The sequence below is a fragment of the Podarcis gaigeae genome (assembly GCF_964106915.1).
Source record: "Podarcis gaigeae genome assembly, chromosome: W".
Classification (NCBI taxonomy): Eukaryota; Metazoa; Chordata; class Lepidosauria; order Squamata; family Lacertidae; genus Podarcis; species Podarcis gaigeae.
In genome coordinates this window covers 2,038,843-2,065,491 of record NC_139695.1, presented here as the reverse complement: position 1 = coordinate 2,065,491, position 26,649 = coordinate 2,038,843, and the positions used below count along the sequence as shown (strand labels likewise).

At 43.1% G+C, this 26,649-nt stretch overlaps 1 protein-coding gene across 6 annotated transcripts in view; it reads right to left on the bottom strand.

Annotated features, from left to right (window-relative positions):
* Nucleotides 1–1,545: 1,545 nt before the first annotated feature.
* LOC310835932 (integrator complex subunit 6-like) overlaps nucleotides 1,546–26,649 on the bottom strand; it is a 128,264-nt gene continuing 103,160 nt past the window's right edge. For 4 of the 6 annotated variants that reach the window (XR_014559800.1, XM_083720878.1, XM_083720880.1 and 1 more), the window contains 3 exons: nucleotides 9,501–9,878; nucleotides 3,063–3,156; nucleotides 1,546–2,751 (listed from right to left, as the gene is read on the bottom strand). Coding sequence is in view for 4 of the 6 variants with exons in the window: in XM_083720878.1 (XP_083577004.1) it covers nucleotides 2,652–2,751; nucleotides 3,063–3,156; nucleotides 9,501–9,878 (572 nt within the window). In the remaining 2 variants the exon portion in view is untranslated. The remainder of the gene's footprint in view (nucleotides 2,752–3,062; nucleotides 3,157–9,500; nucleotides 9,879–26,649) is intronic. The other 2 variants (XR_014559801.1, XM_083720879.1) reach the window with 2 other exon arrangements.

Here is a 26,649-nt window from a genome sequence, read left to right as displayed (position 1 = left end):
CAAGCTCCGGGAGGGGCTTGTTTTCCAACAATCTGGCCATAGTTTCCTTCACTAATTCATCTTTTAAATCCCATTTTAGTAGCACATCATATACTTTAGATAATAATTTTGTTTTGTTATTTAATAAAGCCAATTCTATTTTCACTGCAGTGGAGGGAATGGTGCAAGATCAAAGGCATTACTACTTCAAGAGCACAAAACTGAGACATGATTAACACGGACTGGTGTGTAGCCACCCTGGAATCACACAAAGTGAGTAATGTCAGTCTCTGTCATGTCAGTGGGCTTCCTCTTTCCCTTCATCAAACTTTGGTTTAGGCAGCAATTACTAAGCAGCAAATCAAAGTCACTGAGTGGAGTTTTAAAGGATTACTCAAAAGCATGTTTTCAAGTGCTCTCTGCATCAAGCTCGTACAACAAAGAGCTGGCAGTTTGAGAGAGTAAAGGTAAAGGTAAAGGTACCCCTGCCCGTACGGGCCAGTCTTGACAGACTCTGGGGTTGTGCGCCCATCTCACTTAAGAGGCCAGGGGCCAGCGCTGTCCGGAGACACTTCCGGGTCACGTGGCCAGCGTGACATCGCTGCTCTGGCGAGCCAGAGCCGCACACGGAAACGCCGTTTAGCTTCCCGCTGGTAAGCGGTCCCTATTTATCTACTTGCACCCGGAGGTGCTTTCGAACTGCTAGGTTGGCAGGCGCTGGGACCGAGCAGCGGGAGCGCACCCCGCCGCAGGGATTCGAACCGCCGACCTTTCGATCGGCAAGTCCTAGGCGCTGAGGCTTTAACCCACAGCGCCACCTGTGTCCCCGTTTGAGAGAGTAGTGGTGTGCAAATGGCAGAAAACCTGGCAAAGGTCACCCAGCACCATTCCTTCTCCTAAATTGCAAGCCAGGCAGTCCCACAATCCTCTTCAGAGTCTGTACTTCCTATTCTAAAATGGCAGCAGGAAGTGACACCAGGAAGATACTTGGCATCTCCTTGCCAGAACTAGGTTAGAGCTCCTCCTTGCTCCTGTTTGTGGTTAGCTTTTCCTCCTCTGTGCAGGAGAGTCAGCCCCCATTGTCAGCTGAAAGGATGCTCCTTGGGGCTGGGGTGTTTGCACCTGGGAGTTCCATGCCTCTTTGCAATTGGTTCCAAGTCTATTTGATGTCACACGGTAGAAGCTTCCCTAGTGAAGGGTCAATAAAATGTCAGGTAAACTAGTGTTACAGCAGCTGTAGTTCAGTGCTGTGACTGTGATTTCAGAACAGGTGGGGCTAGGCCTAAAATAAGGAGGTTCCTATCCTACTGAAGGGGTCCAAACATAAAGTCATTTGCATTGTCCCAATCTCCAAGGCACGTGGGAGGAATCACCCCACTCCTAGCTAAGCACTACCACAGAATGAAAATGACAATTCCAGTAATTGAACACCATACTGTGGAAAGTCAAATAACAACTATCTAAAGAATCAAAGAAAAACACATGGCCTAGCTCTTTCTGCATGGAAGAAATACACACTAAAAGTGTCAAAATGGTCTTTTGGAGAACAATAGAGATATACAGCAGTTTTCATTGTTTTGGGGTTTTTATTTTTCTGCTTTGTGCTTAACAGGCAAGTGAAATTACTAGAGATTATTCATCAGCACCTCATTCAGATTAGGCACTTCTTAAGAAATCATAAAATTATTTTTATTATAACCAAGTGCAAAAAAAATTCTCACAGGTATGTGTATACACACACACATACTGATATATCAAATTAAGGATCCAGTAAACAACACTGTCCAAAATAATCTTTTCTCATGTGTACATTCAAAATGTAAACTATATCCATAGATAGAAGATTTGGGGGTACAGGGCATGACTTGCTTTTTAAAAATAGTTTTCTTTAAGTGCTTTCAAGGCCAAGTTCCCATGAAGAGTCTCCGTCCTCCTCATAAGATGAAAGAGAACTGAAGTTGGGACCTGGGGAGCAGTAGGCACACACTTTCATAATGTCTGCAGACAAAAGAGAAGAGAGGCTGAGTTGGGTTGCTTAGTGGCTACCAGGCAGTAGTCACAGGGCTCTGGACTGCTTTCCCTCAACCCAGTTTTAGCAGCTGCTTTCCTTTCAAATTCATTTTGCCCTGAAAACTTGTTCCTGGGTCGGCTAGCAGTTCTCAGGAACTGTTCTCTATGTGTCTGTAGCGACAATATGCACTATCACCACAGAGGGCATTTTCACTCTCCTCCTCCTCTTCCTCTTCCTCTTCTTCTTCTCAACAAAGGATTTTTCCAACACAAGTGCAGATAAAGGGTGTGCCATTTTTGTTTTATCAGCTTTGACCCGCTGCCTGAAGCAGTGCTTTCAAGTGTCTTAGAACAAAGGTTCAAACGAGTAAATTCTTATCACCTGCAGGAGGAGGGCAGCACTGAGTGTTTTTCTTCAGCCCATTGAGCAGATCAGGCCCTCCAAAGTAGGGTAGAGAGGAAGGAAGCCAGACCTCCTGCAGCAAATCCATCAGGGTCACAGCCCATCTTCCATTGAGAGAGGTTTGCAAATGTACAAACTCCAACAGAAAAACTGCCTAGCCACCATACCAGTGGTAGCTGCCACAACGTCCTCTTTCACTCCTCTGCAACATAGTAAACTTATTCTCCCTGCCCTGTGCATTCCTCTTGCTGGGACACTATTATCTACTGTTGATATGATTATCTCTGTTGGGCAGGCTGTTGAACTCTATTTCCTCTAGTATTCTCTCTAAGTGTTGAATTAACACCCGCTTTTTAAACCTAAGAAAAAGAGAGAGGGAGAAGGAGAGCAATTTAATGTGGGTTCTGCACTTGTCTTCAAGTTCCCCCTCTGAAACGAACAGTGACCTTTGCATTACTATGCAGAAATTATGGAGGGACAGGGCTGACACACCTGCCTTTGTGTTTGAAAACAGATAAGGCCCATCAATCTACAAAATAAAAGGCACATCCCAACATTGAAGGCAGCAGTTTCAAAGAACATTTGCAACATATGTAAGAAAAATACAGGCCACCATCAAAACATGTACACTTATTTGTTCAAACTTGGGGCTTGTCATCTTGATACAAACCTTGCTGCTTCCTTGATAGCAAATTCAATGAAATATTTTTGAATTTCCACAGGGCCTTGAACTTCTTCAAGGAGAGAGAAAATTCTTTTGTAATCTACAATTAAAAAGAAAGAAAGAGTGAGATCATTGTAGTGTTGGCAAGGCCATCAGAATCTCCTCTCCTTTCTCTTTGCTTGATTGATTTTAGGCACTGGCCTGCTTTCTCAACTGTCCCACAATGCTGTCAGTTAACCATGGTGGAGTGTTTGCTCTTTCCAGATTCTCAGTGTCCTCCTGAAGGTTGTGCCTTTTCTCTCCTGGGGTTTAGCTGTTTTGTGCAGGATCTCATGGGGCTTGTTTGGTGATAAAGAGTCAGTCTGATGCCACAACTTAACTCTCCTCTTCTACTAGTAGCAATTTAATAAAATCAGAGTTGGAAAGAACCATGAGAGTCATTTCGTCCAACCCACTGTAATGAAGGAATCTCAAGTAAAGCATCCATGACAGATAATAACAATAATAATAATAATAATGGCCATCCAACCTCTGCTTAAAAACCTCCAAGGAAGAAGACTCCACTACCATTCATGGGAGTCTGTTCCACTGTCAAACAGATCTTACTCCTAGAAAGTTCTTCTTGAATCTTTCAGAATCTTTCTTGTAACTTGAATCCATTGGTTCGTATCCTAGACTCTGGAGCAGGAGAAAACAAGCTTGCTCCATCCTCCACATGACAGGCTAAACCTACCCAACTCATAATGCTTGGTTTCCAGACCCTTGATCATCTTGGTCCCCCTCCTCTGTACAAGTTCCAGCTTGCCAATATCCTTCATAAATTGCGTGCCCAGAACTGGACACAGTATTCCAGGTGTGGTCTGACTAGGGCAGAATAGAGCAGGACTAATACTTCTGTCGATGCAGCCTAGAATAGTATTAGCTGTTTGCTGCTGCATCACACTGTTGACCCGTGTTCAGCTGGCGGTCTATTAAGACCCGTTGATCCTTTTCAGATGTACAACTGGCATTTGTGCAGCTGGTTCTTCCTGCCTATGTGTAGAACCTTACACTTGTCCCTATTAAAGTTCATTTTGTTAGTAAGGGCCTAATTCTCCAATCTGTTAAGGTCATTTTTAATCCCAATTCTGTATTCTGCAGCATTTTCCTGCCCCCCTGGCCCCAGTTTGGTGTCATCTGCAAATATGATGAGAAGCCCCTCAATTCCTTCATCCAAGTTGTTCATAAAGACACTGAACATTGATCGGACCCAGGACAGAACCCTGCGGCACCCCACTTGTCCCTTTCTTCCAGGATGACAAGGAACCATTAGTGAGCAGTCTTTGGCTTCAGTCAGTCAACCAGCTACAAATCCATCTTGTCCAGCCCACAGCATTCCCCTGATCCACCAAGCTAGTTACTCCATCAAAAAAAATCTCTCTGTCATAACTTGTTTTTGAGAAACCCACTGCTTCTAAGCGCTCACAGACCTACTGTTGAATGGTCTGTTCTGTTACCTTTTCTGGTATCGATGTCAAGCTCACTGGACGGTAGTCACCTAGGTCTTCTTTTTCCCCTTTTTGAAGATGGGGACAACATAGACAGAGGCTCCAAGATTACATTTACAAGTTCCTTTAGTACCCTTGGGTGCAGCTCATCAGACTCTGGAGCTCTGAATTCATTTAAAGTAGCCAGGTGTTCCCTTGCCACCTCTTTTCCTATGTGGGGCTGCAATTTCCTCCTCTCTCCTTTGTAACAGCACCCACCACATTAACACTAAAAGTACTTTTCCTGAAAATTGGAAAAATTACTTTCTCTAGTTGTTATGTTCTAGGTTTCTAAATGTGAAGTCCATTATGATGTGCGACTGCTGCAATTTACGGATGAACTCTACAATTTATGAGTTATTTTCTGCCTATTCTAAAAAGGGGATCCTTACAAATTTTAAAAGGTGCAAAGTGAGTCTGCTATCATAATGCACCTCAACTGAAAATAAGCTACATCAAAATCAATGACGGTTGTTTCCAAGTCATTTGGCTCAGGACAGAGAGCAGACTGAAATCATAGAATCATAGAGTTGGAAGAGACCACAAGGGCCATCGAGTCCAACCCCCTGCCAAGCAGGAAACACCATCAGACCTCCAAAGAAGGAGACTCCACCACACTCCTTGGCAGCAAATTCCACTGTCGAACAGCTCTTACTGTCAGTAAGTTCTTCCTAATGTGGAATCCTTTGGTGGAATCTTCTTTCTTGTAGTTTGGAACCATTGCTCCATGTCCGCTTCTCTGGAGCAGCAGAAAACAACCTTTCTCCCTCCTCTATGTGACATCCTTTTATATATTTGAACATGGCTATCATATCACCCCTTAACCTCCTCTTCTCCAGGCTAAACATGCCCAGCTCCCTTAGCCGTTCCTCATAAGGCATCGTTTCCAGGCCTTTGACCATTTTGGTTGCCCTCCTCTGGACACGTTCCAGTTTGTCAGTGTCCTTCTTGAACTGTGGTGCCCAGAACTGGACACAGTACTCCAGGTGAGGTCTGACCAGAGCAGAATACAGTGGCACTATTACTTCCCTTGATCTAGATGCTATACTCCTATTGATGCAGCCCAGAATTGCATTGGCTTTTTTAGCTGCCGCGTCACACTGTTGGCTCATGTCAAGTTTGTGGTCAACCAAGACTCCTAGATCCTTTTCACATGTACTGCTCTCAAGCCAGGTGTCACCCATCTTGTATTTGTGCCTCTCATTTTTTTTGCCCAAGTGCAATACTTTACATTTCTCCCTGTTAAAATTCATCTTGTTTGTTTTGGCCCAGTTCTCTAATCTGTCAAGGTCGTTTTGAAGTGTGATCCTGTCCTCTGGGGTGCTTCAGGGGTGCTCCTGTCCTCTGGGCTCCTCTGGGGTGATCAGGATGCCCTTGAGTCCATCATCCAAGTCGTTGATAAAGACAGAACCCTGTGGCACCCCACTAGTCACTCTTCTCCAGGATGAAGAGGAACCATTGATGAGCACCCTTTGGGTTCGGTCAGTCAGCCAGTTACAAATCCACTGAGTGGTAGCATAGTCAAGACCGCATTTTACCAGCTTCTTTACAAGAATATCATGGAGCACCTTGTCAAATGCCTTGCTGAAATCAAGGTAGGCTACGTCCACTGCGTTCCCTTCATCTACCAGGCTTGTAATTCTGTCAAAAAACGAGATCAGGTTAGTCTGACATGACTTATTTTTCAGAAATCCATGCTGACTATTGGTGATCACAGCATTCCTTTCTAGGTGCTCACAGACTGTTTGCTTAATGATCTGCTCCAGAATCTTCCCTGGTATTGATGTCAGACTGACTGGGCGGTAATTATTTGGGTCCTCTCTTTCCCCCTTTTTGAAAATAGGGACAACATTTGCCCTCCCTCCAGTCTGCCGGGACTTCGCCTGTTCTCCAGGAATTCTCAAAGATGACTGCCAGTGGTTCTGAGATCACATCTGCCAGTTCTTTTAATACTCTTGGATGCAGTTCATCTGGCCCTGGAGACTTGAATACATCTAGATTAGCCAAGTATTCTTGTACTATCTCCTTAGTTATTCTGGGCTGTGTTTCCTCTGCTGAATCATTTGCTCCAAATTCTTCAGGTCGGGCATTATTTTCTTTATTGGAGAAGACTGAGGCAAAGAAGGCATTGAGGAGTTCAGCCCTTTCTGTGTCCCCTGTTTGCATTTCACCATCTTCTCCTCTGAGTGACTCCACTGTTTCTTTGTTCTTCCTTTTGCTACGAACATACCCATAAAAGCCTTTTTTGTTGCTTTTAACCTCTCTAGCAAGCCTGAGTTCATTCTGTGCTTTAGCTTTTCTGACTTTGTGTCTACACGTGCTGGCTATTTGTTTGAATTCCTCTTTGGTGGTTTCCCCCCTTTTCCATTTTTTGTACACATCCCTTTTTAATCTTAACTCAATTAAAAGTTCTTTAGATAGCCACCCTGGCTTCTTTAGGCACCTTCCATGTTTCCGTCTCATTGGTATTGCTTGAAGTTGTACTTTTACTATCTCCCTCTTAACAAACTCCCAGCCATCATGAACTCCCTTTCCTTTTAGTATTACTGTCCATGGGATCTCACCCAGCACTTCCCTAAGTTTTATGAAGTCGGCTTTCTTAAAGTCAAGAAATTGAGTCCTAGTATGCTTGGCTGCTCCTTTCCGCTGTATAGTAAACTTCAGAAGAGCATGATCACTCGCGCCTAATGATCCTCCACTTCTACCCCACTAACCAGGTCCTCAACATTGGTTAGGACCAGATCTAAAATGGCTGTTCCTCTTGTTGCTTCTTCCACTTTCTGGACAATGAAGTTGTCTGCAAGGCCAGTGAGGAATCTGTTTGACCTTATGCTCTTGGCTGAGTTTGACATCCAACAAATATCCGGGTAATTGAAGTCCCCCATTACTACTATCTCCCTTCCTTTTGCATGCTTGGCCATCTGTTCCAGGAAGGCATCATCTATGTCCTCCGTTTGGCTTGGGGATCTATAGTAAACTCCCACAATGAGGTCACTGTTATTCTCTCCCTTAATTTTGACCCAAATGCTCTCACTTTGGCTTTGAGGTTCTAAATCTTGGATCTCTTCACAGGTATACACTTCCCTGACATATAACGCCACTCCTCCTCCTCCTCCTTTCTTGTCTGGTATGTTTCTCTGAAATAGATTGTATCCCTCCATTATTACATTCCAATCATGGGACTTATCCCACCAGGTTTCAGTGATGCCTATTATGTCATATTTAGTTTGCTGTACCAAGAGCTCAAGCTCATCTTGTTTATTTCCCATGCTTTGCGCATTAGTGTACAGACATTGAAGTCCATTAATCATTCCCCCGTGTCTCTTATTTAAGGATTTTTTCCTCCTACCACTAGGTCTGCGTGCTGTTTGCTCCATTTGGTCTATGACATTTGGATGATCATCTTCATCAATTGATAGACTGCTCCCTTCAGGAGCACTGTCTCCCTCCCCCACATTAGTCAGTTTAAAGCCCTCCTGATGAGGTTTCTGAGATTTTTGGCAAAAACATTCCTCCCAACCGTTGTGAGGTGCAGCCCATCGCTTGCCAGAAGTCCATCTTTAAGAAACTGCAGTCCGTGATCTAAGAATCCAAACCATTCCTGTTTACACCATTTGCGAAGCCAGTTGTTCACTTCCACTATTTTTTCCTCTCTCCCTGGGCCACGTCGTTCAACTGGGAGGACAGGTGAGATGACAATTTGTGCATTTAATGGCTTCAATTTCCTGCCCAGAGCCTCGTAGTCTCTTTTGATCTTCTGGAGGATATTGCTTGCAGTGTCATTGGTTCCCACATGAAACCAAGAGGAAGGGGTATTTGTTAGTGGGTTTTATGATTCCTTGCAGTCGTTCAGTTACATCTTGGATCTTAGCTCCGGGGAGACAGCACACTTCCCGAGACATCTTGTCAGGCCCACAGATCACTGCTTCTGTTCCCCTCAGTAGGGAATCCCCTATCACCACTACACGCCTCCTCTTAGGTCTGGTTGGGGTTCTTCCGTGAGCTGTCCGTTCCAAGGTCGCCTGCACATTCCCTGAGGACTGACTTTGCTGCTCGTCTTCATATACCTGATCGACTGTAATGAGGGAGAGATCCTCAAATGGAGTCTGCTCTTCGTCTTCCATGCTAGGGGAGAGGACCTCAAAGCGATTGTGTATTTCTAAACAATCAGAGCGAACCCTGGGCCTCCTACTTCTTTGAGTCACGTTTCTCCATGTATCTGGCTCCTGTGTTGGTGAACTAGCCTCCTTCTCAGGGGAGTCCCCTGTCTCCTCCTTGGTGGAGACGGTGTGCTCTGTTGCTTCCAAGAAGAGCTCCAGCTCTCTAATTCTTTGGAGCGTAGCTACACGTTCCTCCAGTTGCTGGACTTTGTCTTTTAAGAGGGCAATCAACATGTAATTGCTGCAGGTAAAGCTGCCTGCAACCTTTGGCAAGATGGCAAACATTGCGCAGGAACCGCAGGCGACTGCAGCTGTTCCCTCACCCTCCATCTTGAGAACGTGTCGTTGGGGGTGACTACAGCGGTCCTCCATCATAAAAAGCGTGAAGACAGGACAAATAACTCCCTCCCCAAAAAACCTAGGTCTCCCCTAAATCTAAAAGATGGATCAAACTGCGCTCCTCCTACAGCTAATCACCTGCCTCAACAGAAACCCTGCCCCCTCTGACCTTTGCACAGGGAGAGCATCAGCCACAAGAAACACACACAAGAAAACCCCTTTTGCTCCTTCTTCAGCTGCTGCCCTGCAAGCTCTGATAAGCTCCTCCCACAGCTAATCACCTACCTCAACAGAAACCCTGCCCCCTCTGACCTTTGCACAGGGAGAGCAGCCAATACCAAGAGCTTCATCAGATCCACCTTCCAGGCAACAACACAGGACCTCCCTTAGGATGACTCCAATCCCCTTTCAACACTTACCTCTCCCAGGCTTGCGAACCTCCTTCATAACTTTGATTCTGAGAACTTCATTGTTTCCTTCAAACATACTGGGCATTATTTTCACAGTTCCAGGTACAGACTTCACCAATAGTTTTTGTTCCTCTGAAGACATACTGTAATTTACAGGTCTGCAAACAAGGGAGTTAGTAACAGGCCTATGGTCCAATCTATCCTCCTCAATGCAATTCAGTTCACTGGGCAAAGAGTCCACATTGTTTGGCAGGTCATCATCTGTCAGGGCTGCTGGGAGCGGGGCAATCAGGTGCATAGCCAGCCCATCCCCGTGCTTGTCCAGGGACTGGAAGTTCTCTACTTTCTTCTCACCATTGCCATCCTGCACTACATTGCTTTTTGCATCTGAAAAAAACCAAACCAAAACAAAACAAAAACGGCTTTGAACTTAGCTGCAAAAAGCAGATGGCACCTCAGAAGAGGTCAAAAGGCTGAAGATCCAACTTCTAGTAATGGGAACTTAAAAATAAGTGCAGAGAGTAATTTCATGGTGGAAACTTAATCAGAGTCAAGGAACAAACCTAGCTAGGCTACATTTAAATAGCTCTTTTACAGTGGTAGGATGCCTTTAGTTCACATTTATAGCAACTAACACAGGGAAAGTTCCTGTGGATCATTATTTCCCCTTTAAGTTCTAATGGCTTAGGATCAAGGTATTTGAAGACCCCCAACCCACACCACGTCTCTTGCTCCCATGCAAATCAGTCCAGAGTTTTCTTCAGAAGCTCAGCTATGGGATCCCATCAAGGCCCTTTTGGGACAGCAGAGGCTCATCTGTGGCACTCTTTCACTTAAATGGTTTATCTGGTGTACCAAATTTTGTGGCTTTTTGCTCTAGATGAACACTTGTCTTGTCCTGACAGCTTTACTGCTGTTCTAAATCACTGCATTGATGGGTGTAAGCAGCCTTGAATTTTATACTGAAAGGCAGGATGGAAGCATTTCAGATAAGTATGAGAAATGGACGCCAAGACACAGCTAAATCTCCTTGATCTCTTCGTAAGTTTTGATACCACCCATCCATGGCTCTGTAGGTTGGGTGTAGGGAGCAATACAATGTCCTATCTGTATGCAGAATCAGTTCCAGAAAGTAGCAGGGGGGGGGGGTCTGCTCAATCCCATGGCACTTAATCAGAGCATCATGCAATATTGTCGGTATGGTGATTTAACACCCAGCTCCATTTCTCTCTGGCATCTAAGTCTGGGGAAGCTGGAGTGGTATCTGGATTCAGTAATGGGATGGAAGAGTGCTGATAAGCTGAAGTTGCATACTGACAGAGATGGGAAGCACTGCAGGATAAATGGCTCCCAGATCCAAGAAACTGATGTTCAACCTATTCTGGATGGGGTTGATCCCCATGAAAAAGCAGGAAGTAGTTCATCAGTGGCACTGGAGTGCCTTCTACTAGCTTTGGATTAGAGGACCTGGAAGCTTGGTGGGGCCACACCATCAAGATCAAAGATAAGCCTGTGCCTGCTCCCACAGCTTGAACTGACAACCAGCCACTGAGCTCCCCCTTCTGAACATGTGTGTAGAGGATGTATATTCTGGTCACTCCACAGGTCTCAAGTTTTTAAATTAGTTTTACCTTTATTTCAACTTTGTGTTAATCGGTTTTAACTCGTCATATCAATATTTTTATGGAGTGGAGACCAAAAGACAGAAGTCTGGATTTTATCTGCCTTTGAGATCTGTTTTTAATTACTCTAAGACTTGCCCATGAAGGAAGTCACATAGCATTTTTCAAATAGGTGTAGTTAGTTGTCTCATAAACCCTGAAAAGCTTCATTTGCCGGGCGCGCAAGGCTTGCAGACACTCGCCCGAAGTACGGGGAGCCCTCCGGAGGGCTCCCTGTGCTTCGGGCAACAGGCTGCCACCCCAAGCCTCGTGCGCCCAGCGGGACCTCCCGCCGGGCGCGCAAGGCTTGCGGACACTTGCTGGGGCTGCAGGCTGCTGCCCGCAAGCCTTGTGAGCCCGCGGGAACTCCCGCCGGGCTTGCAAGGCTTGCGGATAGCTTCCTGAAGCCTGGAGAGCGAGAGGGGTCGGTGCGCACCGATGCCTCTCACTCTCCAGGCTTCAGCGAAAGCCTGCATTCGCCCCATAGGACGCACACACATTTCCCCTTCATTTTTGGAGGGGGAAAAGTGCGTCCTATGGAGCGAAAAATACGGTATTTATTGTATTTAGACCAACGTTTGAGTTTCGACAAAAAAGAGGAACAGATATTTGATATTAAGTTCTGTGTTTTTTTTTACAGGATGTTGTTAAGGGTGAGCCATGTGTGCTCTCCTACGTACAGCAGGGGAAACACAGGCTAAGATGGGGTCATAACATCTAGGTAAAAAATGAAGAGGCCATATCCACTGACCAAATGTTGAATCTTAGAATAAGCCTCCTAGAGAAAGAGTCATGTAATCCTCTGCAAATCAATATGTTGTGGATCATCTGGGCGCTTACTGTTACACTAATTCCCATCCTAAGTCATGCAATCACTCTCTGAGTTGGTTTGACATGGGATGTAGACAAGCAAGACAAGATCTTCATATGCTTAGCAGGCAGGTTTATATTGGCTATGCTAATGTACAGGAGGTATAGTTAAAGCCATGGTTTTCCCGGTAGTAATGTATGGAAGTGAGAGCTGGACCATAAAGAAGGCTGATTGCCAAAGAACTGATGCTTTTGAATTCTGGTGCTGGAGGAGACTCTTGAGAGTCCCATGGACTGCAAGAAGATCAAACCTCTCCATTCTGAAGGAAATCAGGAAGCTACAAGCATGGGTTTGACCAAACTGTGTGAGGCAGTGGAAGACAGGAGTGCCTGGCGTGCTCTGGTCCATGGGGCCACGAAGAGTCGGACACGACTAAACAACAACAATGTACAGGAGACTGCCCAGTGCTTTGTTCTAAATCATCCAAGACAGAAATATTCCATTGCCCCCAAAATATATTCATATGCTAGTTTTTTTAGATTTGACCTCTGCCTTAAAAAAAAAAAAGAATCAACAGAGAGATACTCTGGTTCAAATTATGAAGGTTGGGGATGGATAGATAGAAGACTGTTGCTTTTAATCAAGGTTTTGCATACTGGAAATACAGGAAAAGTCAGAATAGGCAAGGAAGGTCAGCTAGCAGCAGAAATAAACAATGATTGGTGTAAGGCACGGTTGTCTATTAACCCATTTTTTGTTTAATATATACATGAATGATATTATTGCCCATCTGTGTGGTAAAAACCACATTTCCTGTGTCCACAGGCCCATGAAATTTGAACATATTGCTATACAGATGATATGCTTCTGTTATTCTAGACCCAAATTGGTGTATGGAGGCTGCTGAAATTGTTTGGGGATGCATATGAGGAACAGCTTTATGTGAATCACTCAAAGACTAAGAACAGGCTTCCTCAAACTCGGCCCTCCAGATGTTTTTGGCCTACAACTCCCATGCTTGCTAGCTAGCAGGACCAGTGGTCAGGGATGATGGGAATTGTAGTCTCAAAACATCTGGAGGGCCAAGGTTGAGGAAGCCTGACTAAGACTTTGGCTGTCATCCACCTAAGCCTAAGCTGTTTTTGGATGCCCACTGCCTGGAAAAGGTTAATAGATTCAATTATCTGGGAATTTGTTTTCCTCTTAATGGTTCTTGGACAAACAATTGGCAGGTTAGCAAACTAGAAACTCAAAGATCACTACAATTAGTGTTAATAGTACCAGCCGTTAGGGTCTTCATAGTAAAAATTATTCTACAACTGACCTACAGTGCAGAAATATAGGGCACTCATGAGCAGGGTTGCCATATTTTGAAGAGCAAAAAAGGAATTGACTTTTTTCTAACATCAAAATCATTACATCCCTTTACTAGCCAATGTGACATTGATATTCCCATTATAGCTGATCACTCAGCAGTAATGCTGGAATATAATTTATCTAAAACCCAGGAAGGTGTGAGGAGATGGTATTTTAATATATCATTATTAAATGAAAAAAAATTCATTCAATATATAAGCCAAGAAACACAAATATATTTTAAAAATAACTACAAATCTTCAACGTCAAGACTGATGGAATGGGAAGGATATAAAGCTTACATCAGAGGGAAGATAATATCCTTCTCTGCCAACAAAGCTAAGCTGCAAAGACTAAAAGAAAAAAAATCTAAAAATTTCTTTAAAAACACTATATGTCAAATAACCCATTTAATGCTACATATGAAAGAATACAACAACTAACATTAGAACTGAATAATATACTAGCTCAAAAAATTGAGTTCAGCCTACTAAGTCTAAGACAAATATATTGGGAACAGGGTGAAAGACCGACAAAAATTCTAGCTAATCGTTTAAAATAAAAGAAAGCGAAGCAAATAATACCCTTAATAAGAAATGAAAATAACATTGCAGCAACCTCATCAATAGATATCAATAATGACTTTTTTTAATTCGACAAACAATTATATGAAGGGCCGGAAAATATATCAGACGATGAGGTGGAAAGAAAAGCCCTTCTCCCCCGCCAACCTTCAGAAGAGTTCCCGCCTAGGCTGCGGATAGCAGCCTGCTGCCCCATGCGAGGGGCGCTCTTAAGCCTTCCCGGGGGCTTTTAAATCGCCCCGGGACAGCGGAGAATTCCTCCGCTGTCCCGGGGCGATTTTAAAATGCTCCCGGACGGCTTTTGAAGGCAGGTGGGGGGGGGGGAGCAAAGACTTTTGCCCCCCGCCCGCCTTCAGAAGAGGTCCAGAGGGCTCTCCAAGCTGCGGATAGCAGCCTGCTGCCCCTCACGCGGGGCAGACTATCACAGGAAAAGCCCTCCTCCCACCGCAAGCCCCGGGAACAGAGGAGAAGCGCTGCGCACCTTCCCCTCTGTTCCCGGACCTGTCCTGAAGGCTTGCGGTGGGAGGAGGGCTTTCCTCCCCACCGCCAACATTCAGAAGGCTGTTCTGAATGTTGGCGGTGGGGAGGAAAAACCCTCCTCCCACCGCAAGCCCCGGGAACAGAGGAGAAGCCCTTCGCGCCTTGTCCTCTGTTCCCGGACCTCCCACCGCAAGCCTTAGGACAGGTCCGGGAACAGAGGAGAAGGCGCGCTGCGCTTCCCCGCTGTCCCTGGAGATTTCCCTATGGGCTTTCGTCTTGCGAAGCAAGCCCATAGGGAAATTCGTCTTGCGAAGCCGCTAAAAATCGGAAAACCCTTTCGTCTTACGGGTTTTTCGTTTAGCAAGGCATTCCGTCTTGCGGGGCACCACTGTACCAACTATTGAAGAATATGAAAAAGATATGCTATCAGCACCCCTAAATATATCAGATATTGAGAATGTAATAGAAACAATGGGAAATGGGAACTCACCTGGACCAGACGGTCTTCCTATAGAATGGTATAAAATATTCAAAAATCTACTAGTCCCCAGACTTCTAGAAGTCTATGAGGAAATAGCTCATAAAGGTATATCTGCTACAACATTCAATGAAGCTTTAATAATAATTATACCAAAACCTAACAAAGACCCTATAAATGTGCAAATTATAGACCAATATCATTAATGAATGTTGATGCAAAGATTTTGAATGCAATATTGACGGAAAAATTACAAAAGGTTATTCAAGACTTGATACCTAGTAATCAAACAGGATTTATAAAAACAAGACAAGCCACAGACAATATCAGATTAACAATAGATTTGATAAATTTAAATAAAGATGAAGAGGAGTTTATGATATTGTCATTAGATGCAGAAAAGGCTTTTGACAGAATATATAAAGAATTCATAGGGTTTGTGTTACGTAAATTTGGTTTCCCTATAGAATACTGTAATTGGATTAAAATCATTTATAAAAAACCAACGTCCCAGATTGTTACAAATGGAAGAACTTCGAATTTGATTAGTTTAAATTGAGGAACGAGACAAGGATGTCCTCTTTCTGCGTTATTATTTAATCTGTGCCTGGAACCATTAACAAGAACAATAATTCAGGATGAGCATATCAAGGGTGCAAAACACAACAAATATAATTACAAAATTGTATTATTTGCGGATGATATCCTTTTATTTATTACAAAACCAGAAGATACAATTCCAAAAATTATGGAGAAAATAAAAACCTTTGGCAGAATATTGAGGTATTCTATAAATTGGACAAAACCAGATTTTACCAATTGGGCCAAGGGCTACATTGTATAGAAACCATCAATTTCGGATATACAAAGACTTTATTAAATAGTTGGGTATAATCATTTCATCAGGTATAGACCAAATTGTAAAATTAAATTTCAATCAAATTATAAATGAGATTACTTTTGATATGAAAGGTGGGGACCTCTAAACCTTTCCCTTTGGGGAAAGGTTAATGTCCTCAAAATGACTATTGTTCCAAAGCTTTTATACATTCTTAGAGGATTACCAATACATATTCCCAAATTTTACTTCCAAAAAATAAATCAACTATTTAGATTGTGCCTGTGGGGTACAAAGCCACCAAAAATATCACTACATAAAATGCAACTTCCAACTAAGGAAGGTGGCTTTGGTCTCCCAAATCTGGAACTGTATCACCAGGCCTACCTGCTGAGTAAGACTAACGATTGGAGAGCTAGCAGGAATCCCAATTGGGCTACTCTCAAATATAGTTTCTTTGAACCTCTTGAAGGGTGGACCAAACTCGGCTCTAATTTTATGAAATATCCTATTATTCTGGAGACTATTAAAGCACCTATACAAATTTGGACGAATATAAATAAAAATACTAAGGATGGCCCTTATCAGCATGAGAAATTAACAATATGGGCCAACCCAAAATTAAAAATTGGAAATCAAGTACCGCATTTTTCGCTCTATAGGACGCTCTTTTTCCCTCCTAAAAAGCAAGGGAAAATGTGTGTGCGTCCTATGGAGCAAATGCAGGGGGGAGGCAGGCGGGAAAAGCCCCCAAGAGCCGCACACAAGCTCCGTGCGGCTCTTGCGGGCTTTTCCCCAGGAGGGAGAAGGGACTGACTGGCCGCCTCAGTCCCTTCCTCCACCTCCTAGAAAAGCCAGCAGAAGCCGCGCAGTCCCTTTAAAGTGTGTGCGGCTTCTGCGGGCGGTGGGGGAATTCCCGTGTAAGCGGCTCCTCTCCCACTTTCCTGCTTCAAAGCAACCACGGAGGAGGGAAGGAAGAGGACCATGGATCCTCCACTGCTTGTGGCTGCAGCAGATTCCCTCCTCCTGGGCTCCCTTTGAAGCAGCAAAGTGGGAGGGGAGCAGCTTACACTCGTGCAAGCAGCTCCTCTCCCACTTTCCTGCTTCAAAGCAGAGGGAATCTGCTGCAGTTGCGAGCAGAGGATCCATGGCTCCGCTTCCTTCACTCCTCCATGGCTTGCTTTGAAGCAGGGTGCGGGTGTGCAGGGGGGAAAGAGGGCAGGAAATAGATGCCGGGCAGGAAGACACAACCACACTTTGACCACTGGAAAGTCCACCTCAGCCTCCCCAGATTTCCACTGAGACGGCCAGGCTAATCTCGATGGCCATAAGTCAGGCTCAGCATTATTAACTGGACTTAGATAATCCATGGTTCCCCTTCCTACCCTCCTCTGAGGCTCGCTTTAAAGCAGCAAAGCGGACAGGAGCCGCCCGCTTTGCTGCTTTAAATAGTTTAGTGCAACATTTGATTCAGAATATATTTTTTTGTGTTTTCCACCTCTAAAAACTAGGTGCGCCCTATGGTCAATTGACATTGAATCAATTAATTGATGAAAATTACACATTTGTGGAATATAAGACCTTGCAAGTAAAGTATGGATTAACCAGTGGAACACAATGGCAATACATCCAATTGAAACATATGTCGGAAAGGAAGTTTTGTCCTGATGCTGTAGCAGCATCGGAATCACCCATGCTGCTACAAGATTTAATTTCTGCAACAAAAACAAAAACCTCTACGCTTGCACTATATAAAACCCTACTTAACAGGAAGAAATATGATTTAGAATATTATAGACAAAAATGGAGTGAAGAGTTAGGGGTACCGATAACAGATGATATATGGGAGTCAAGTATAAAATCATCAGAAATAGCCTCTATGGATCTAAGACTAAGACTTATTCAGCAGAAAATAATATTCAGAGTCCACTGGACTCCAGCAAAACTTTACAAGAAGAAAATAACCAATGCAGACAACTGTTGGAGATGTGGAAGTAAAAATGCAAACTTAGTACATATGATGATTAACTGCCCGATGATAAGATCATTTTGGTGCAAGGTGAAGAGATATATAGCAAGAGTAATAAAAATAAATTGTTATTTAGAGGAATTAAATTTAATTCTAAATTATATACTGGAAACGTGGGAGATTACAAGGGGTCAAAAAAAAAAAATGGATGTACCGTGCCATATTAGAAGCAAAAAAACTTGTTCTGATGAATTGGAAGAGCTGCAAAAAGATTCCATTGAGCACATGGATTGACAATATGGACAGACTAGCCACATATGAAGAAATTGCATGTCGACGCAAATTAAGAGTGGATAAATATGAAGAAATCTGGAAGGAATATTTAAGCGATAAGTTGGACGGTGGTGGGAAGTAGGGGGATGAGATGTGGGGAAATATTGTTAAAAAGGTGTAGTCATAGGTATATCAGTACTTAAATCTGAAATGTTAAATTGTGTTATTAGTGTCATTGCGGTTTTTGTTGTATGTGTTTTTGTGGTGGTGGTTATTGAAAAAACGATTAAATAAATTTTTAAAAAGAGCAAAAAGGGACACATTTGCTGACTTCTACTTTTAACTATGTATTGCTGTGACGACTCATTTTAAATACCCCTACTATAGAAGCTGTGATATATTGGTAGTAGCAATGTTTTTAACTTTCCTTTTTCATGTGTCATATCCATTTCTTTAAAGGGGCAGTATAACCATGGCTTCTTCTTTTGGGGCTAGGTAAAGGTAAAGAGACCCCTGACCATTAGGTCCAATCATGATCAACTCTGGGATTGTGGCGCTCATCTCGCTTTATTGGCTGAGGGAGCCAGCATACAGCTTCTGGGTCATGTGGCCAGCATGACTAAGCCGCTTCTGGCGAACCAGAGCAGTGCACGGAAACGCCGTTTACCTTCCCGCCAGAACGGTACCTATTTATCTACTTGCACTTTGACGTGCTTTTGGGGCTACAGAGAGCCAATCTGGGTGAAATAATGAAACTGGCAGTAAACTGAGACCTTGTGCCTGTTTGTTGGGTCACCAGGGCAGGGGGGACAAGCGTTAAGCTGGGCAGAGGGTGGGAAGGCATTTTTTCCTTCCAAAGACTGTGGTAAGAGTTAACTCTTCCTAAGTTTTTTTGCCCTTCTCTTGGGCTTGGAAGGAAATTACAGGCCTTGGAGACTAAGTGACAGTTGGTTTGGGATAATGACAGGGCTTGATGAAGAAATCTCAACTTTCCCCAGGGGATGCTGTGGCTTTAAATGATTCAGAGGCAATCTGGTGGGTTTCCTCCTTGCACAAACGTCTTTTCCCAGTTCCAGCTGCATTGCCTTGCTTGCTTTCTCACCTCCCAGGACCTCCCCTTCCCTTTTTCAGCAGTCCTCTCCCGCACTCCGTTGTCTGATTAAAGAGAATTAAGTGGGGAAGTGGGGGCTGCAAAGTTCTCACTTTAAGAGGGATCCTGTAATGATGAATTGTTGAAACCTAGCAATCGATTAGCTGGCTGCTGCAGAGCCCACCATGCTGCTGAAATTGCCTTGCCAGCTGCTGGCGCTGCTTGCAAGTGGCTGCCTCGGCCACTGGAGTTTCCCTGGCAACATCAGCACCTGCCTGATGAACCCGAATAAAACAAGTGGTGGAAGAACAGAAGAGGATACTCTGAGATTGTGGGACTAATAGTGAGACTTTTAATATTAATTTACATTATTTGATTTTTGGACTATACTTATGTGGATATATACTGGTCTCTCTTGATCTCCCTGGAGTAACATTTTGTCTGTTAGACAAAGAAATTGAAAGTCATAGTGGGGGGGAAGGGAGAGACACCAGGTGACATCTAGGGGTAAATATTTGAATTACAATTACTGAATAACCTTCTTTTTGCTCTTCTTGAACATACGCTCCCTCTGGTGGACAAAGTAATATATGGTGATATATAAGTTTTAAAAATGTCAAAAATGGGGGGGAAATTGTAGGAACTCCAGGAGATAGGAGACCGTCCAAGCAAGAAGAAATTAAAGATTTGGATAACTTATGGCTAAAAATAAAAGAAGAATTTAAACAAAATGAACAACATATTGAGAAAAAGTTAGCAGAGGTACAAGAAACCTTGGATAAGAAAATAGAGGGAGTGGTGGGGTAACTCTCAAATAAAATTAAAGACTTGACGGTTCAGTCCAAGACAGTGGAGGAATAAGTGAAAATAACTCAGAAAGAAGTTAAGGAGACAAGAAAAGAGACAGATCAGATCAAGGAAGAAGTAACAGAATTGAGCAAAGTACAAGAATAAATCTGGGACAATGTGGCTTTGATGGAGATGCGTCAGAGGCAGATGAATTTAAAATTCAGAGGCAAATGAAGATGTAAAATAAAGAATGATTAAATAATTGGCAAGATGGATGGACCTTAAAGAACATGAAATTGAGTATTCAGCTGAGAATGCATTTAGAATAAAAGTAAGATAAGCAAAGACTAAATAAAAAAAAATTACCTGGAGACTGTTTGATGATTTTTAACTCATTAGAGATGAGAAATGAAATTCTGAGAATGAGTTATAACAAACTACTCATAGATGGAAGACCAATCATAATTTTTAAAGAGATCCCTACCAGATTTTTACGAGAGATGGTTATAAACAATTAGTGACATTATTGAAGAAAAATGGAATTCAACACAGGTGGGAATTTCCTGAAGGGATCTCTTTTTATTACAAGGACAAAAGATTTAAATTAACTGATGCTCAGGAAGTTAAGAAATTTTCAAGAAGATATGAGAAGGAACTAGGAAAGATGGAGGTAAATACTGTTGGCCCCAGATTTGCTGGACCCGATCACGGCCTAGAGGAGGAGAAAAAGAAAAAGGAAAGAAATAAGGAAGAAGAGGAAGAAGAGGGCGAAGGAGAAGAGGAAGAAGAAGAAGAAGAGGTGGAAGAAGAAGATACAGATAACAAAGCCACTGGGTTGACAGATTAGAGAAATGGCATTGAAATTGACAACCTGGAATGTAAATGGACTTAATGACAAATCTAAAAGAAATAAAATTGAGCATGTTTTGAAAAGACGGAATTTGGATAGAAACAGACACATTTTGATTAATAAAAGGTTGGGTAGAGAATTTATAACTTCAGATGTAAATAAAAAAGGAGTGGTTTTGTATATAAAAGAGAAACTTGAACCTAAGTTGATCTCCAAAGATGAGGAAGGGAGAGTGATTGTGGTCCAAATAATTCTGCAAGGTGAGAGATTGATTGTGGTGGGACTCTACTCACCAAATGAAAATAAAGCTCCAGGACCTGATGGTCTCACTGCAAAATATTATAAAACTCTTAGTGGACAGTTGACGCTTTGGGAGGTGATTCAACAATATTTTGAAAGGAGGAAAGATACCAAATACATGGAAAGAGGCACATATAATGTTAATCCCTAAGCAAGATACAGATTGTTTGAATGTCAAGAACTTTAGACCAATATCGTTGCTAAATAATGATTACAAACTATTCACAGACATTATGGCGACTAGACTAAAAGTAATTCTAAACGAGTTGATTCACAAAGACCAAGCAGGTTTTTTACCTGGCCGACAATTAAGAGATAATGTAAGACATATTGTTGATATACTAGAATATTTGGAGTTCAGAAATGATAAACCAGCCGTACTAATGTTTATAGATGTGGAAAAAGCATTTGACAACGTTTCTTGGCAATTTATGAAAAAAAAGTATGGAGATGATGGAAGTGGGAGGATCCTTCCTGAGAGGAATTGAGGCAATCTACTCAGAACAGAAAGCAAAATTGATTGTGAATAATGTTTTGACAGAATATTTTGACATCACAAAGGGTACCAGACAGGGATGCCCACTGTCCCCATTATTGTTCATCATGGTACTTGGAGGTATTAACTAATAGTTTGAGAGAAACATCAGACGTAAAAGGTATCAAAATAGGTGCAAAGGAATTTAAACCTAAGGCCTTTGCAGACGATTTGGTGTTAACATTAGAAGAACCCCGATTGAGTGTCAAGAAAGCAATGGAAGAAATTGAGGAATTGGGGCAATTGGCAGGATTTAAACTGAATAAAAGCAAGACAAAAATGGTGGTTAAAAATATGGGAAAGAATGAGATAGAAATATTGGAAAAAACACTGGGGAATTAAGGTGGTAAAGAAAGCAAAATATTTGGGAATTTGGTTGACTGCAAAGAATATTAATTTGTTTAATTACAATTATCAGCCGGTTTGGAAGGCGATTAAAAGAGATCTGGAAATATGGAAAAGGTTAAAGTTGTCAATGTGTGGTAGAATATCAGCGGTCAAAATGAATGTATTACCTAAGATGTTATTTTTATTTCAAACGATCCCTATAATCAAAGGCACAGGACAATTCAAAGAATGGCAGAAGGTACTTTCACGATTCATATGGCAGAGGGAAAAACCAAGGATAAAATTTAAATTACTGATTGATAAAAAAGAAAGAGGAGGATTTTCAGTACCGCATTTAAAACTTTATTATGAAACATCCTGTTTATGTTGGATAAAGGAATGGATAACATTGGAAAATACAGATTTGTTAGACCTAGAAGGATACAACAATAGATTCGGATGGTACTCCTATCTCTGGTATGATAAAGTGAAAGTGCACAGAGGATTTACAAACCATGTGATAAGGAGTGCTCTATACGAGGTTTGGGATAGAAACAAAAATTTGTTGGAAAGGAAAACACCATGGTGGATATCACTGGTAGAGGTACTAACAGTAAAGAAGTTGAATATGAAAGGGAGGTGGGCTACTTACGAAGAGATCTTAATGAGAACAGATAAAGGATGGAAATCGAAGCCCTATAAGATTTTGGGTATAACACTGAGTACGATGCTTGGGTGAAAATGTGGAATGAGAGTTTAAAATTTACAGCATGTACTGCCTTAAAAGAGAATATTATGAAAATGATGTACTGCTGGTACTTAACACCTGTTAAAATAGCAAAAATGTATAGGATGAGCAGTAAAGTATGCTGGAAATGTAAAGAGAAGGATGGAGATTTTTACCACATGTGGTGGACATGTGAGAAATTAAAACAGTTTTGGGAACTGATTTATAACGAAGTGAAAGAGATACTCAAGTATACTTTCCCAAATATGCCAGAGGCTTTTTTGCTAGGCTTGATGGGAGAGGAAATAGAAAAAGCAGATCAAAGCATATTTATGTATGCCACGACTGCTGCTAGAACTTTGTTAGGCCCAAAATGGAAAATACAGGAATTACCAACAGTGGAGGAATGGCAGTCGAAGATGGTGGATTATGCGGAACTAGCAAAACTGACCTGCAGGATCCGAAACCAAGAGGAAACAAAATTCCAAAGACATTGGAGTAAATTTATGGATTATCTAAATACAGTGGTACCTCTGGTTGCAAATGGAATCCGTTTCAGAGCCCCGTTCACATCATGAGTAGAGCGTAACCCGCACCTGCGTGGGTTGCAATTCGCCACTTCTGCGCATGTCATTTTGAGCGTCTGCACATGCGCGAGCAGCGAAACCCATAAATAACGCGTTCCGTTACTTCTGGGTCGCCGCGGAGCGCAACCCAAAAATACTTAACCTGAAGCTACTTCAACCCAAGGTATGACTGTAATAACTGTAGAAATTTGAAGATTCTAGCGGACTGAAATAAATCTTATGATATGGACAGGATATAATAAGAAACTGCGAAAAGGAGATTGAAATAAGAAAACCCGTTGAAGGGAGGGAGGGAAGTCAATGCTCAGCAGCGTGTTGGGTAAGAAAGTGGGTAGATGATTGTTGAAAATTTGTTGAAATGAAAAATCAATAAAAAACATTTAAAGGGGGGGGGATCACTCGGGACTTTGTGGAAAGCATGGTCTCCATGGGGCTGTCCCTGAATAAGTTTGGCCCAACCCATAGCCACGGACATGCCTTAGACCTGGTGTTCTCCTCTATGGACGTGGGTGATCTGACACTAAGTAAAAGTGAAACAAAATAAGTGCTATGATCGGGTCACTTCCTGGTGCAACTAGACTTCTCCACAACCCTTCCCCTCTGCAGGGAGGTGGGATTGATTCAGATGGACTACCCCCGCCACTTAATGGATCCAGATGGTTTCCAAAGAGTAGTAGGGGATGTTTTATCCCATGCTGATGGCTTTTTAGCTGATTCCCTGGTGGCCCACTGGAATGTGGAGCCCAGAACTAGATAAACTAACAGGAAGGATTAGAAACCGGTGGGACCAGAAATTAATGGAAGACTGGAGTAAATTTACGGACTATTTGAAAAGTATTTGTGAAGATCAGACGACGTTTGTAGGTTTGCAAGACGTTTTGTGAGGAGCATTATTGCAAGTATTGCAAAAATGGAGACGGGGAAGGATGATTTGTTAAGAGATGTAAAGGCAATATAAAGTTAAGAAATGCATAAGAAGTGGTTAAAACGGTGGATCATCAGAGGTGCTGATGGAAGTTTAAAAAGATTGTATAAGTGATAAGTTTTGTAGTACATTTTATAATTTATATGTTAAAATCAATTATACACACACACACACACACACACACACAGAGGATTGTGGAGCCCAGACAGCCCCACGGTTTTCACCAGAGCTGAGGGTGATGAAACAATCACAGAGAATCGGACCAGACACGAGATAGAGCTCAACGTCGAGCCTACCAAGTGGCAACAGCAACGGCGAAGAGGACTTTCTTCTCTGCCTCTACTGCATCTGGAGAAAACAGCAAGATACTCTTTCAGGTGTTTCACAATCTAATGGAACCACGCCAAGATCTTCCACAATGATTTTACAAAGTTCTTAGCAGATAAAGTCGCTCAGATTCGGGATGAGGTAGACTCCACCGTGGGAGCAGGGCCAGGGTGGAAGAGTGCTAGGGTCTAGTCAAGTTGTATGGGATCAATTCCAATCTGTTACCTCCGAGGATGTGGACAGGCTGCTTGGATGAGTGAAACTGAACACCTTGTGAGGAGAATCAGAACTTACAGGGTTAAACAGTTCTGTGTGACGTCTCTGCTTACTGAGGTGTGGTTTCTTTCACATACGGGAATCTGTGTGTGTGAGTTGCTTTCACTTTTCGATGATGAGCCAGAGAGAATGTCTGCTCGATCTCCCGGCTGGTTTATGATGTTCTGCTGTACATGATTAAAGCCTTCTTAGATTAGCAAGAAGCTTGCGTACGGACTATGATTTATTGCACCTACACAAGGCACACACCGCTGCTGCGATACTCTGCTTGGAGCCAGGAAGAAGTCTTGCTGGACGCCATTCTAACTCCAGACACCTGTCTCCTTGATCCATGCCCATCCTGGCTCATAAAAGCGAGCCGGGAAGGGATGGGCGATGGGCTCCGTGAGGCAGTGAACACTTCCCTCTGTGAGGGAGCCTTCTCAGACCTGCTGAAAGAGGCAGTTATTAAACTGCTTCTTAAAAAAACATATTCGGAATTACAAGCCTGGTAGATGAAGGGAACACAGTGGATGTAGCCTACCTTGATTTCGGCAAGGCATTTGACAAGGTGCCCCATGATATTCTTGTAAAGAAGCTGGTAAAATGCGGTCTTGACTATGCTACCACTCAGTGGATTTGTAACTGGCTGACTGACCGAACCCAAAGGGTGCTCATCAATGGTTCCTCTTCATCCTGGAGAAGAGTGACTAGTGGGGTGCCACAGGGTTCTGTCTTGGGCCCGGTCTTATTCAACATCTTTATCAACGACTTGGATGATGGACTCAAGGGCATCCTGATCACCCCAGAGGAGCCCAGAGGACAGGAGCACCCCTGAAGCACCCCAGAGGACAGGATCACACTTCAAAACGACCTTGACAGATTAGAGAACTGGGCCAAAACAAACAAGATGAATTTTAACAGGGAGAAATGTAAAGTATTGCACTTGGGCAAAAAAAATGAGAGGCACAAATACAAGATGGGTGACACCTGGCTTGAGAGCAGGACATGTGAAAAGGATCTAGGAGTCTTGGTTGACCACAAACTTGACATGAGCCAACAGTGTGACGCGGCAGCTAAAAAAGCCAATGCAATTCTGGGCTGCATCAATAGGAGTATAGCATCTAGATCAAGGGAAGTAATAGTGCCACTGTATTCTGCTCTGGTCAGACCTCACCTGGAGTACTGTGTCCAGTTCTGGGCACCACAGTTCAAGAAGGACACTGACAAACTGGAACGTGTCCAGAGGAGGGCAACCAAAATGGTCAAAGGCCTGGAAACAATGCCTTATGAGGAACGGCTAAGGGAGCTGGGCATGTTTAGCCTGGAGAAGAGGAGGTTAAGGGGTGATATGATAGCCATGTTCAAATATATAAAAGGATGTCACATAGAGGAGGGAGAAAGGTTGTTTTCTGCTGCTCCAGAGAAGCGGACACGGAGCAATGGATCCAAACTACAAGAAAGAAGATTCCACCTAAACATTAGGAAGAACTTCCTGACAGTAAGAGCTGTTCGACAGTGGAATTTGCTGCCAAGGAGTGTGGTGGGGTCTCCTTCTTTGGAGGTCTTTAAGCAGAGGCTTGACAACCATATGTCAGGAGTGCTCTGATGGTGTTTCCATGCTTTTAAACATCTACATGAAGCTGCTGGGAAAGATCTTTAGGGGGTTTGGGCTGGGTATTCACCAGTATGTGGATGATACCCAGCTCTACCTCTCTTTTAAATTGAAACCAGTGAAGGTCCTGTGTGAGTGTCTGGAGGCGGTTGGAGGATGGATGGTGGCTAACAGATTGAGGTTGAATCCTGACAAGACGGAATTACTGTTTTGGGCAGACAGGTGGGTGTGGGGGACCCCCTGGTCCTGAATGGGGTAACCGTGTCCCTGAATGACCAGGTGCGCAGCCTGGGAGTCCTTTTGGACTCTCAGCTGTCCATGGAGGCGCAGGTCAATTCTGTGTCCAGACCAGCTGTCTACCAGCTACATCTGGTACGCCGG